General features: G+C 37.2%; 1 protein-coding gene across 1 annotated transcript in view; it reads right to left on the reverse strand.

Moving 5' to 3' along the window:
- Window positions 1-523: 523 nt before the first annotated feature.
- The window catches only part of HPGD (15-hydroxyprostaglandin dehydrogenase), a 222,648-nt gene continuing 210,676 nt past the window's right edge, over window positions 524-12,495 (reverse strand). The window contains exon 7 of the mRNA XM_053703841.1: window positions 524-977. Within this exon, the coding sequence (XP_053559816.1) occupies window positions 911-977 (67 nt within the window). The 3' untranslated portion in view covers window positions 524-910. The remainder of the gene's footprint in view (window positions 978-12,495) is intronic.

The following is a 12,495-nucleotide window of genomic DNA, read 5'->3' on the forward strand; positions in this document are numbered from 1 at the left end:
TATTGTTCTTTAAAACAAAGTCAAGAAGTCTCAAAACCAGCTCAGTGTGTGGCTGTACTTCATGTCTTCTCAATTCCACGAAGTATCTGGCAGCTGCCATACCTACCTTTACAACTATTCGCTTGGATTAGTTATGAGGTTTCCTCCTTGTGTGCAATTGGCACTAACCCTTTGCAGTAAACCTTGGGACTGATCATAGTCCAAGTGGTATAAGATACAAGCACAAGTTTTGGAAGTGGATATGGTTTGTTATGCATTTATTAACTTATTGTTATTTCTGTGTTTTACTGAATACATGTGATGTGATATCATGCTATGAAATGTTTCTGAAAAGTGGTGATTCTTATCTCTGTTCTCACAATAAATACAAGTATGTTTAAATTTGCATTGGTGCGGCCTTGCCATTCTTTGCCATTTGAATTTATATCCTTTTTCCTTTCTTTCACTTATGTATAACTAATTTTACAGCACACTGTCCCTTTAAAAAGGCAAAAAGAAAAAAAAAAACAGGAGCGCAAAAGGCTGATCTAAATGTAGCATAAAACACCTTTTAATAACACACAATAAAAACACACTCACACTCTGTACTCTCAAACACATGAGGTATGTTAACAGCACATCTGTAGGTAAACAACACAGTTCGGTCTCCCTTTTCAGTAGCCCAGAGTCCCAGTCAAATCTTCTGGTACACTTGAATCTGCAGAAATGTCTTTAGTGCTCACCTCTGCATACGTCCACAAAGTATAATCCACCAAAGAAAAGCAGAAGCATCGGGTCTGTGACCGCTGTGTATGTCCACTCAAAAGTCACTAAGGACACAAAAAACACAGGATTGTTATCCTAAAACCAAAACGAACAAGCGTTCTCAAGCAGGCTAGAATGCTACGTCTCGAGTGGTTGCAAGCGTCCTTCAGTGTGGGTGTGGTCTGATGCGTTTCGCGGGGCTCTTCCCCACTTCGTCAGAGGCAACACTGTCCCTTTAAATGGAAAAACTAATTATTACTTTAAGTTAAGAGTCTAAATTCTTAATCAAATGTGAACATCAAAGAAATTCCTGCTTTGAGCAATATATATTTCAACAAACAACAATAATAATATCTAAACTTTTGATCAAAAGGACATTGAACTCAAATAATTTCTATTAGTTATATTGTATGAAAGAGCAGCAATATCTTAACTATCCCTGTAGTGAAATTAAATAAACACATTTCCTTTTTCACACATTAATGCATTAGGTTATGTGCATGTGAAGCTGATCTGCTTAAATTGTCAAATACACAGAGAGACAGATTACAAGTGGAGCGCTAATTAATGCTCCTGATCGAGTGTTAATTCTGCAAGAAGTAAGCTTTTTGCCTGCACTGGGTTGCATTCATATTGAAAGTAAACTGTTTTCGCTCGTGTGCACTAACAAGCCCAAAAAGATGAATTTAGAATATCGCTCGCACGTTAATGTATTCCCCCATGGAAGTCAATGGAGCAAAAAAAGTGGAACCCAACTCTTGCGCAAACCTGTTCGCATATTCTCATGTGCGCTTAAATTACATGATTTAACATTCCAATGTTTTTCACATAGCATAATATGTTCTATTTATTCAAAAATAAATATTTCTACATACAGTTGTAATCAAAATTATTCAGCAATGGCCTTCAGTTCAGTAATATTCTTGGGTTTGCGTGCTGCAACCACCTTCTTCAAATCCCACCAGAGATTTTTTATGGGGTTCAAGTCAGGTGACTGTTATGGCCACTGTAGAATCTCCCAGGACTTCTTCTACAACCAAGCCTTGGTGGAATTTGAGGTATGCTTGAGATCATTGTCCTGTTGGAAAGTCCAATGACACCCAAGCTTCAGCCTCCTCACAGACGACATTACATTTTCTCCTAGGATTTCCTGATACTTCAATTAATTCATCTTGCCTTGCTGCAGGTTTCCAGTGCCAGAGGATGCATAGCAGCCCGAGAGCATCCCTGAGCCACCACCATTTTTAACTGTAGGCAGAGTGTACTTTTGAACATATGCTTCATTCTTCTTCCTCCAGACACACTGATTATCCATCGGGCCAAAAAGTTGCAGTATTGTTTTATTGCTCCACAGAACAGAATCCTAAAACTTCTGTGGCTTATTTATATTATTTTCAGAGTATTGGAGCCAACTTTTCTTGTGCTTTTGGGTCAGTATTGGTGTACATCTTGAAGAAGAAAAGATATAGTAAGGTTGTGAATCATAACCTTAGTATATCTTTTCTTTCTGATTAAATAATAGGAAAGGGAAAATATTTAGTGAGAATAAAATTAGCGGCTTGTTAAGAGACTGCTAGCAATATTGGGTGATAAGTTATGCAATAAATAAAGCCTGAGTGAAATACTGGATGTGTATCTTCTGCATCTGTATAATAAAATTCAGCACTATAAAATAATAGTTTTAATTGTAAATGTACCTTGGTGTCCTTCACTAAAGGCCTTTACTTTAGAAAATGTCCGCCACAGCCTTGGCTCATGCCTATCCCTGCTCAAGCACACCTGGTGCAACTAATGAATCTCTTGATTAGCTGCATCAGGTGTGCTTGAGACAACACCTGTTTTGCATATTTGTGCTGTTGTGAGGGATTCTATTCAGGGGGTTGAATAATTTGGAGACTGCAGAGTTCATTAAAAGTTGCATTTTCAGTTGAATTTGGACAAACCACTTGAAGCATTTGTTGTGTTGAGCTATTTTAATTGCTTTTGTTTGATTTGTTCATTGCAAACAGCTAAAAGTCTGTACATTTTGACAATAAACCTGATTTACAATGGGGGTTGAATAATTTTAATTACAACTGTAGGTATATTTACAGTAGATATATGCATTTACAATAAAACTTACATTGTTCTGTGTGTGAAGAACATTGGAATGTGACATTTTCAAGATGCATGAATATTGGTGTTAGTTTTTTTTTTTTTTACTCTCCATTGACTTCTATGGAGAGAATACGTTAATATGGTTGCAATATTTTGTTAGCACACGTCGGGTTTCGCTCGCATGCAAACTTTTTACTTTCAACTTGTTATACCAGCGCAACCTGATGTGCGCAAAAAGCCTCTTTCTACTGATGTTAGCACATGAACCGGAGCACTAAACAGTACTCCACTCATAATCTAGTCCATAGTGCATTGCTTCTCATGAGCCCTTTTCAACAAAGAATACCAAGAGAGAGAGAATTTGGAAGTTATTTAAAATTTCACAGTCTGAATCATGAAAGTTTTTTAATTTTAACTTTACTGTCATTTTACAGTAGCAAGTGTTACTTTTTTTGCCCTCTCTGTCTGACATTATTATCTTGCCATGTGCGTTGATACCACTAAGTATTGCCAAAACTCCTCCCTTGTACCTGTGTAATATCGTCAGAAAGAAAGGGAAAACAAAAGATTTGTTTGTTGGACAAATGGGAGTAGCATGACACAATATGGGCAGGTCAAGCAGGTCCACAGCATAGCAATTAGTGAAACAGGGACATAAAGGAGTGCAGAGGTAGGGACAGCAGGACAGAGCTCACAAATTGGTAACGTCCCACAAAATGCGGGACAGTGGGGAGATCTCTTTCTGCATTCCATACTCAATCCTCTATATTTAAATGTGACACACAGCCAAGCACACACAGTCACTAAACACTAAAAGGAAACCCGTATTACTGAATAATCAGAAAGAACTATAACATATGGGAATCTGAATAATTAAGGATTTATACTTCTTATTTAAATATCAAAGCAATAAAGTGCATTGCACTTGCACCAATCTAACCTTTAAAGGGACACTGTACCCAAAAAATTTATTTCATGATTCAGATAGAGCATGCAATTTTAAGCAACTTTCTAATTTACTCCTATTATCAAATCTTCTTTATTCTCTTGGTATCTTTATTTGAAATGCAAGAATGTAAGTTATGATGCCGGCCCATTTTTGGTGAACAACCTAGGTTGTCCTTGCTGATTGGGGGATAAATTCATCCACCAATCAAAAACTGCTGTCCAGAGTGCTCAACCAAGAAAAAAGCTTAGATGCCTTCTTTTTCATATAAAGATAGCAAGAGAACAAAGAAAAATTGATCATAGGAGTAAATTAGAAAGTTGCTTAAAATTGCATGCTCTATCTGAATCACAAAAGAAAATTTTTGGGTTCAGTGTCCCTTTAAGCAACAAGTCATTGTGTTTTGGGGAAGGTTGCTTAAAACTCAGCATAAATGATTCATTGCAGTTTTTTAGAACAGTACTGAGATCAGTGGTGCATATTATTTGGATCAGATACCATGTAAGCAAGACATTTGGAACAGCCAAGGGAAAAAGAGCTGACAGCTGTTGGCAGGATATGTTTTTGTAAAAGATTATCAAAGGTCCAGGGATTACTATTGAAATTTGTATTTGGAAGAGATAATGCTGAGTTTTGCAAGAAAGTATCTGAAAGGAAAAAATACATTTTCTAATGTAATAAATACAAAACTGAGAGACAGTGAAATAAGAGAGAGCAAAAGACTGTATTAAAGAGAGAGATTAAATAAAGTTTACAAACACATTTTTATATTGTTTTCAATGTGGAGGTAGCAAAATATTACTCACAATAAATTAAGTTCTATTCTGCAGTGAAGCGTAAAGTACAACACAAAATACGCAGGAATAGAGGTACAAAAAATAGTAACAATAAGGCATGAAACGTGCTTGCTGTAAGAGATACAGATTAGAAGGATAATTAACAAAAACTAGTGCTCCTGATCATACAGATACACTGTTCTACAGAATATTTAGCCAGTCGGGGCTTTATGAAGTAAATAGGTGCGAGTTACTTTATCCAAAGCATAAAGTAATTAACAGAAATTGATTTAGTGATAATTTGTGCAACAAACATTTACAATTAATATTGGCTAATTTTAACTTAAAATTCCATTTTAGTCGTGTGGTCAGTAAAATTAGTTGGGTGGTGTGCCTATTAAGGGCCAGTTTATGAGTGGAGCGGGGGTGAAAAGCGGTTTATCTCAGGTGATTGTGCATGTCAGGTTTTTCGCTCATATTACAAGTTGAAAGTAAACGCAATCACTTGAGTGCAATTGTAGTTAATGCGTCAGGTAAGCACCACCTCAGAGCTCGAAACAATAAAGTGTCACAAGACATATCAAAAATACATTACAAAGTACACTTACGCTTATAACACCATCTAATAAAAATTATTTTAAAAAAATGTTTATATGTGTGAACATATCTATTTACAGTGTATATTTATATGTGTATATGTGTATTTACAGACATATATACACATATAAACATATAAATACATATGTACAAACATATATATATATATATATATATACACACACACATATATATATATATATATATATATATATATATATATATATATATATATATATATATATATATATATATATGCTTACATACTGTACATACAGTCAAAGTGCGGAGCATTACCTATTCTACTGTCAATTAGAAAAAGCTGTGTGTTGTTCTTTAGTTAGAAAAACATATTTTATTGTAATTGTTAAATCAATATATAAGTTACATTTTCAAGTTAAGATTAAAAGATAGAAGCAGAGACGCTGCTCAGAGACTCCGTAGCGTCTTTGCTTCTATCTTTTAATTTTAACTTGCAAATGTAACTTATATATTGATTTAACAATTACAATAATGGGGGATAACTAAGTGAGATAAATGAAACTGAGCTTGGGAATCCAACTAAATACTAATGGATCCAGTTATATAAACATATATTCTGAGGCATATTAACATTTAACTGGTATCAATAGATACATCAGATTTACCTTTTTCAGTATAGTCCAAGTGATTCCCTTATATACCCAGACAGACAACATCATAAAGATTACATTTGTGTTTTTAATTATCTTTATTTTAAACCTCTAGCCTCAATAAAAGTTAAGTTTTAATCTTTATCATGAAGGAACTTTGTGAAAACATACAGTATATGAGGACGATTAAGTGCTACTATTGTACCATTTTGTTCAGTCCTTTTCGGAATTTATGTGAATGTTTACCTAGTACAAGCACCAAACCCCTCTTGCAGATTCAAGATATACACTAAATAAATAAGGAAATCGCCCAAAATCTAAGTAGCGCCATTAGCCTATACTTTTATCTTTCCATAACAGCCCAGGGATTGACATGATAATATTTATCTTATTTGGATAATAGATTTTACTTGTCGTAGCTAAAATGATACAAATTTTATATTACAAATTATTCTAATTGCTTAATGCTGCAGTCATTTTCACTAACATACCTGTAAATACAGCACACGTGTAAAAGACACATTTCTACCAAACCAATGGTTACATTACCATGAAATATTTCTATTACATAACAGACTCACACAGAAACTTGTGCAGTTATAGTTGTGCTTGATATTTTTTATAAAATGATTACTATTACTTTCTCAATAGATTACTTAGTTATTTATTCCCTATTATTAAAGGGACACTCAAGTTAAAATAAACTTGTATGATTCAGATAGAGCATGCAGTTTTAAGACACTTTCCAGTTTACTTCCATTATCAAATTTTGCAAAGTCTTTTTATATTCACACTTTCTGGGAAACAACATTTTACTGAGCATGTGCAAAAGCTCAGAGGGTATACTAGTCTGTGATTGGATGATGTCTGTCACATGATACAGGAGCCAGAAAATGTCATTGTCTTTTTATTATGTACTTGTTATGTAATTCTAATGCATTAAGTGGTCCTTTAATAAATAGCATTATTATCACAACATATATACAGAGTTGTGACAAACCCATTACCCCCCCCCCCCCCCCACACACACACACACCATATGCATTAGCAATTAAACACATGATTAAATATGAACTTTTGCTAACAATCGACTAGATTACGAGTTTTGCGTTATGAGTGAAAAATCATCGTTATGGCTCTTTTTCACTACCGCTGCTATTACGATTCTTGTAGGTACAGCTGTACTGCACACCTTTTTGGCCGTCACGCAATGTAACTACGGCACTTTTTAAAAAGTCCTATTTCAATGGGACTTCCATACCGCCGGTATTACGAGTTTGCCTGGGAGGCCAAAAAGTGAGCGGTACAGCCTAAAACTACAATATCCGTACCGTAAACTAAAAGTCAGAAGTTATGGGTTTTACGTTACAAAGCTGTACCATAAAACTCATAACTAAAGTGTTACAAAGTACACTAACACCCATAAACTACCTTTTAACCCCTAAACCGAGGCCCTCCCGCATTGCAAACACTAAAATAAAATTATTAACCCCTAATCTGCCGCTCCGGACATCGCCACCACTATAATAAACATATTAACCCCTAAACCGCCACACTCCTGCATCGCAAACACTATTTAAATATTATTAACCCCTAATCTGCTGCCCCGAATGTCGCCGCCACCTAACTATACTTATTAACCCCTAATCTGCTGCACCCCAATGTTGCCGCCACTATACTAAAGTTATTAACCCCTAAACCTCTGGCCTTCCACATCACTAACACTAAATAAATTTATTAACCCCAAACCTAACCCTAAGTCTAACACTAACCCTAACATAAATACCGAAAAGTTGCACACTATGTAGTGAGCTAAAGGAATCTTACCGCTCTCAGTGGCACCCCATCTTCTCCGATCTGTATCCGGATCGTTCGATCTCCCTCTCTCGTATTCGGAAGGACAAAAGCAGCTAGACGGCTCCCAGCGGCTCTTCACGGCTTATCCACTCCAATACTTCGGTTTGAAGGTGCCGACTACTGCCGCTCAGCCTCAGCCTCCTCTCCCCTCACCAGTGTTACGGCGTCTGACGTCACCCGGCCTGTTCGGTCATGTGACTTCCTTTCTGCCTCTGGTGTCGGGGTGTTGCAGAATCCTCCGTTCCGTATGATCTAGGGAATTTTTTCTTCGATTGGGGTGTCACTGGTCCTGGCGGCCCACTTTGGAAATCCTGTGGGATAACCCAGATGCCACTGGGATTTGTTTTACAAAAAAGTTTTGCTTGAACCTGGCCGAACGGCACTCTCCTATGCCATATTGCAGCAATCACCAAAAGATAACGGCACAGGTGCAAAACTTAAAAATTCTCTTTATTACTTCTTCTTAAAACATAGCATATTCTTAAAAACACAGCACAAATCTGATAGACATGTCTAACATGTTTCGGCTTCAGTTAGCCTTAATCATAGACTCTGACCCTAACATCCCTAACTTTAATATAATTAAAATAAATAAAACCTACTATTAATAACTACATAATTCCTATTTAAGACTTAATACTTACCTATAAAATAAACCCTAAGCTAGCTACAATATAACTAATAGTTACATTGTAGCTATCTTAGGTTTTATTTTTATTTTACCGGTAAATTTGTATTTATTTTAACTAGGTAGACTAGTTAGTAAATAGTTATTAACTATTTACTAGCTACCTAGTTAAAATAAATACAAACTTACCTGTGAAATAAAACCTAACCTGCCTTACAGTAAAACCTAACATTACACTAAAATTAAATAAACTAAATTAACAAAATACATTTATCTAAATTACACAAAATAAAAAAGAAATTGTCAAATATTTAAACTAATTACACTTAATCTAATAGCCCTATCAAAATAAAAAAGCCCCCCAAAATAAAAAAACCCTAGCCTACAATAAACTACCAATGGCCCTTAAAAGGGCCTTTTGTGGGGCATTGACCCAAAGAAATCAGCTCTTTTACCTGTAATAAAAAAAATACAAACAACCCCCCAACAGTAAAACCCACCACCCACACAACCAACCCCCCCAAAATAAAAAACCTACTTAAAAAACCTAAGCTCCCCATTGCCCTGAAAAGGGAATTTGGATGGGCATTGCCCTTAAAAGGGCATTTAGCTCTTTTACGTTGCCCAAAGTCCCTAATCTAAAAATAAAACCTACCCAATAAACCCTTAAAAAAACCTAACACTAACCCTCGAAGATCCACTTACAGTTTTTGAAGAACGGACATCCATCCTCAATGAAGCCGGGAGAAGTCTTCATCCAAGCGGGCAGAAGTCCTCAACGAAGTCGGGAGAAGTCTTCATCCAAGCAGCAAGAAGTCGTCCTCTAGGCAGGCAGAAGTCTTCATCCAGACGGCATCTTCTATCTTCATCCTTCCTACGCTGAGCGTCTCCATCTTCAAGACATCCGGCGCGGAGCATCCTCTTCTTTCTATAGTTCTTGAAGAATAAAGGTTCCTTTAAATGATGTAATCCAAGATGGCATCCCTTGAATTCCGATTGGCTGATAGAATTCTATCAGCCAATCGGAATTAAAGGGTAAAAAAAATGCAAGCTCAATCCTATTGGCTGATTGGATCAGCCAATAGGATTAAAGATCAATCCTATTGGCTGATCCAATCAGCCAATAGGATTTTTTACCCTTTAATTCCGATTGGCTGATAGAATTTTATCAGCCAATCAAAATTCAAGGGATGCCATCTTGGATGACGTCATTTAAAGGAACCTTTATTCTTCAAGAACCATCGAAAGAAGAGGATGCTCCGCACCGGATGTCTTGAAGATGGAGCCGCTCCGCGTTGGAAGGATGAAGATAGAAGATGCCGTCTGGATGAAGACTTCTTGCTGCTTGGATGAAGACTTCTCCCGGCTGCGTTGAGGACTTCTTGCCGCTTGGATGAAGACTTCTCCCGGCTTCATTGAGGATGGATGTCCGTTCTTCAAAAACTGTAAGTGGATCTTCGAGGGTTAGTGTAAGGTTTTTTTAAGGGTTTATTGGGTGGGTTTTATTTTTAGATTAGTGACTTTGGGCAACGTAAAAGAGCTAAATGCCCTTTTAAGGGCAATGCCTATCCAAATGCCCTTTTCAGGGCAATGGGGAGCTTAGGTTTTTTAGGTAGGTTTTTTTGGGGTGGTTGATTGTGTGGGTGGTGGGTTTTAATGTAGGGGGATTGTTTGTATTTTTTTTATTACAGGTAAAAGAGCTGATTTCTTTGGGGCAATGCCCCGCAAAAGGCCCTTTTAAGGGCCATTGGTAGTTTATTGTAGGCTAGGGGTTTTTTTTATTTTGGGGGTGGCTTTTTTATTTTGATAGGGCTATTAGATTAGGTGTAATTGGTTTAAATATTTGATAATTTCTTTTTTATTTTGTGTAATTTAGTGTTTATTATTTTCTGTAATTTAGATAAATGTATTTTGTTAATTTAATTTATTTAATTTTAGTGTAATGTTAGGTTTTACTGTAAGGCTGTAAGGCAGGTTAGGTTTTATTTCACAGGTAAGTTTGTATTTATTTTAACTAGGTAGCTAGTAAATAGTTAATAACTATTTACTAACTAGTCTACCTAGTTAAAATAAATACAAATTTACCTGTAACATAAAAATAAAACCTAAGATAGCTGGGGGGCGGAGCTGATAGCTGTTGCGGTAGGATGCATTAGAGGAGAGCTCCTGGACTTAATTATACTTTAAAGGACTTTTTCCAAGTTTAACAATTTATTTTGCTATTCCAAACCGAGTTGTCTTGTGAACCTTAAAAGGAGTCTAGGAATATCTTACAGAAGGCAGACCAACCTATGTTCCTCAGCTAACTTCATAAGGTTTATCCACGAGGTCAAGCGGCCTCTCCCGTGAGTTTGCCTGTGTTGTTGCAGCAGCCGTGCATATACCCCCCCGGGATCCTTGATTCTGGGTTACTAATCCAGATTGTTAATTCTGGACAGATCCTTGTTCTAATCACTCAACATACTCAGCGAGTGCCTTCGTGAAAAGTCAACCACTACCATCACACAAAGTGCGCAGTTTAAAATAAAAAAAAAAATGGAAGCACTCGATAAATGGGAATCAACGATCCTACAACTACTTCAGTCTCATTTTTCTACCCTGGAACACCAACTGTCCCAGATCCTCTTCCCTGCAAGGTTTTCAGCTGGAAAGAGCGCAGATGACGACATGACTGAATACCCCTTTCTTATAAACGATAGCTGCCAGAGCCCAGATGAGCATGCTATCCTATATGATGACCGTAACAGACAGGACATGCTTGAACAGCGGGCGGATCAAGTAAATACCACGGCCTGCCTACCTGCCAAGGAAAACACAGTGGAAACTGCGACCACTAACGGCACTGGTTTGCAGGTTGATGAAGACATCTCAAAAGTCTGTAGTCTCACTGAGGTCTCTAGACAACAGTTGCAGCAGATGGGTGGCCCAGGGAGAGTTCCGATATACAATGGATTGGTCTTTGTTCAACCCCAGACCTTGACACGGACTCTGGTAACACAGACCATATACTATCAGGTCTTGAGCCCTGGAGGCGGGTGGTGGAGTGCGGCCGGATCCCGGACCCGGGGTTTGAGCTTGAGCCAATTTGAGTATACAGCCGATCTGAATCCCCAAGGATTACCGTTATTGAGTGAGCCAGTGGCTCGAGAGTTGAGAGGGCCCCCTCAGTACAGCACTCACAGGTCGCTACTTACTAACTCGGGTAGTCCTACTAAGACCGAGTCCATTGAACTGAATCAAATTCAAACTGGAGTTGGCTAAAGCTGGCGCTAGGATATCCTATATAGCCTAATAGGGACATTATCTATACACTGGATGAGATGATCTTGCAAAAAGTGAAAAAGGAGCACAAGCAGCGGTTCAATGCACAAAAATTAATTTATTTACAAGTGGCAAACATAGCGCCTTGGCGCTCAGAGTGAAGAAAATTAACACGTTTGTCAAACAAACAAACAAAACCGTGAGAGGGGAGAAAAACACCCCGGTAGTCCTACTAAGACCGAGTCCATTGAACTGAATCAAATTCAAACTGGAGTTGGCTAAAGCTGGCGCTAGGATATCCTATATAGCCTAATAGGGACATTATCTATACACTGGATGAGATGATCTTGCCTTTAGATTGTTTATTCGATATTACGTATATCTATTTGTTCTTTGTTCCGTTAAAGCTTTGCTAGAGTTATCTGCTTTATTATGAGTATCTCCCCTGTGGTAAACAGCATGTCGTCTATGTTGATCCCCTATAGCAGTAAGATATTTAACTCTTGTACATCAGCACTGTCTCCTAGTATTGTTCGTGATTACGTATATGTTTTACTGACTACTGAGTTTATTGTTATGCTATGCGATGCTTGGGGTTTGATGTTTCTTGCTATACAGGAATATAAGCTCTTCCATTTGCAGCTAAGACTACATCTGTAAACCTTAAGTTCATCTCAATGCTATATTTATATTTAGTTGTGGGGCTAGTAATGTCCCAAGGTTGCCCACCCCCCTTGATATAAAATTTTGCCAAAGTGTAATACAGAGCATGTGCTCATACCCCATATATTAAATCCCCTCTATATATTTTAAGTATTGGTTCTTCATTATCCATGTTGAGTGGCATACATTGTTAATTGCTAGGGACCATCCCAGAGTTATATTATACAAAGCTAGTGATCTAGAGATTTACTTGTTCCATAGAACTTGTGTATATAAGACTTAACTTTTCTATAC

The sequence above is a fragment of the Bombina bombina genome, chromosome 2 (assembly GCF_027579735.1).
Source record: "Bombina bombina isolate aBomBom1 chromosome 2, aBomBom1.pri, whole genome shotgun sequence".
Lineage (NCBI taxonomy): Eukaryota > Metazoa > Chordata > Amphibia > Anura > Bombinatoridae > Bombina > Bombina bombina.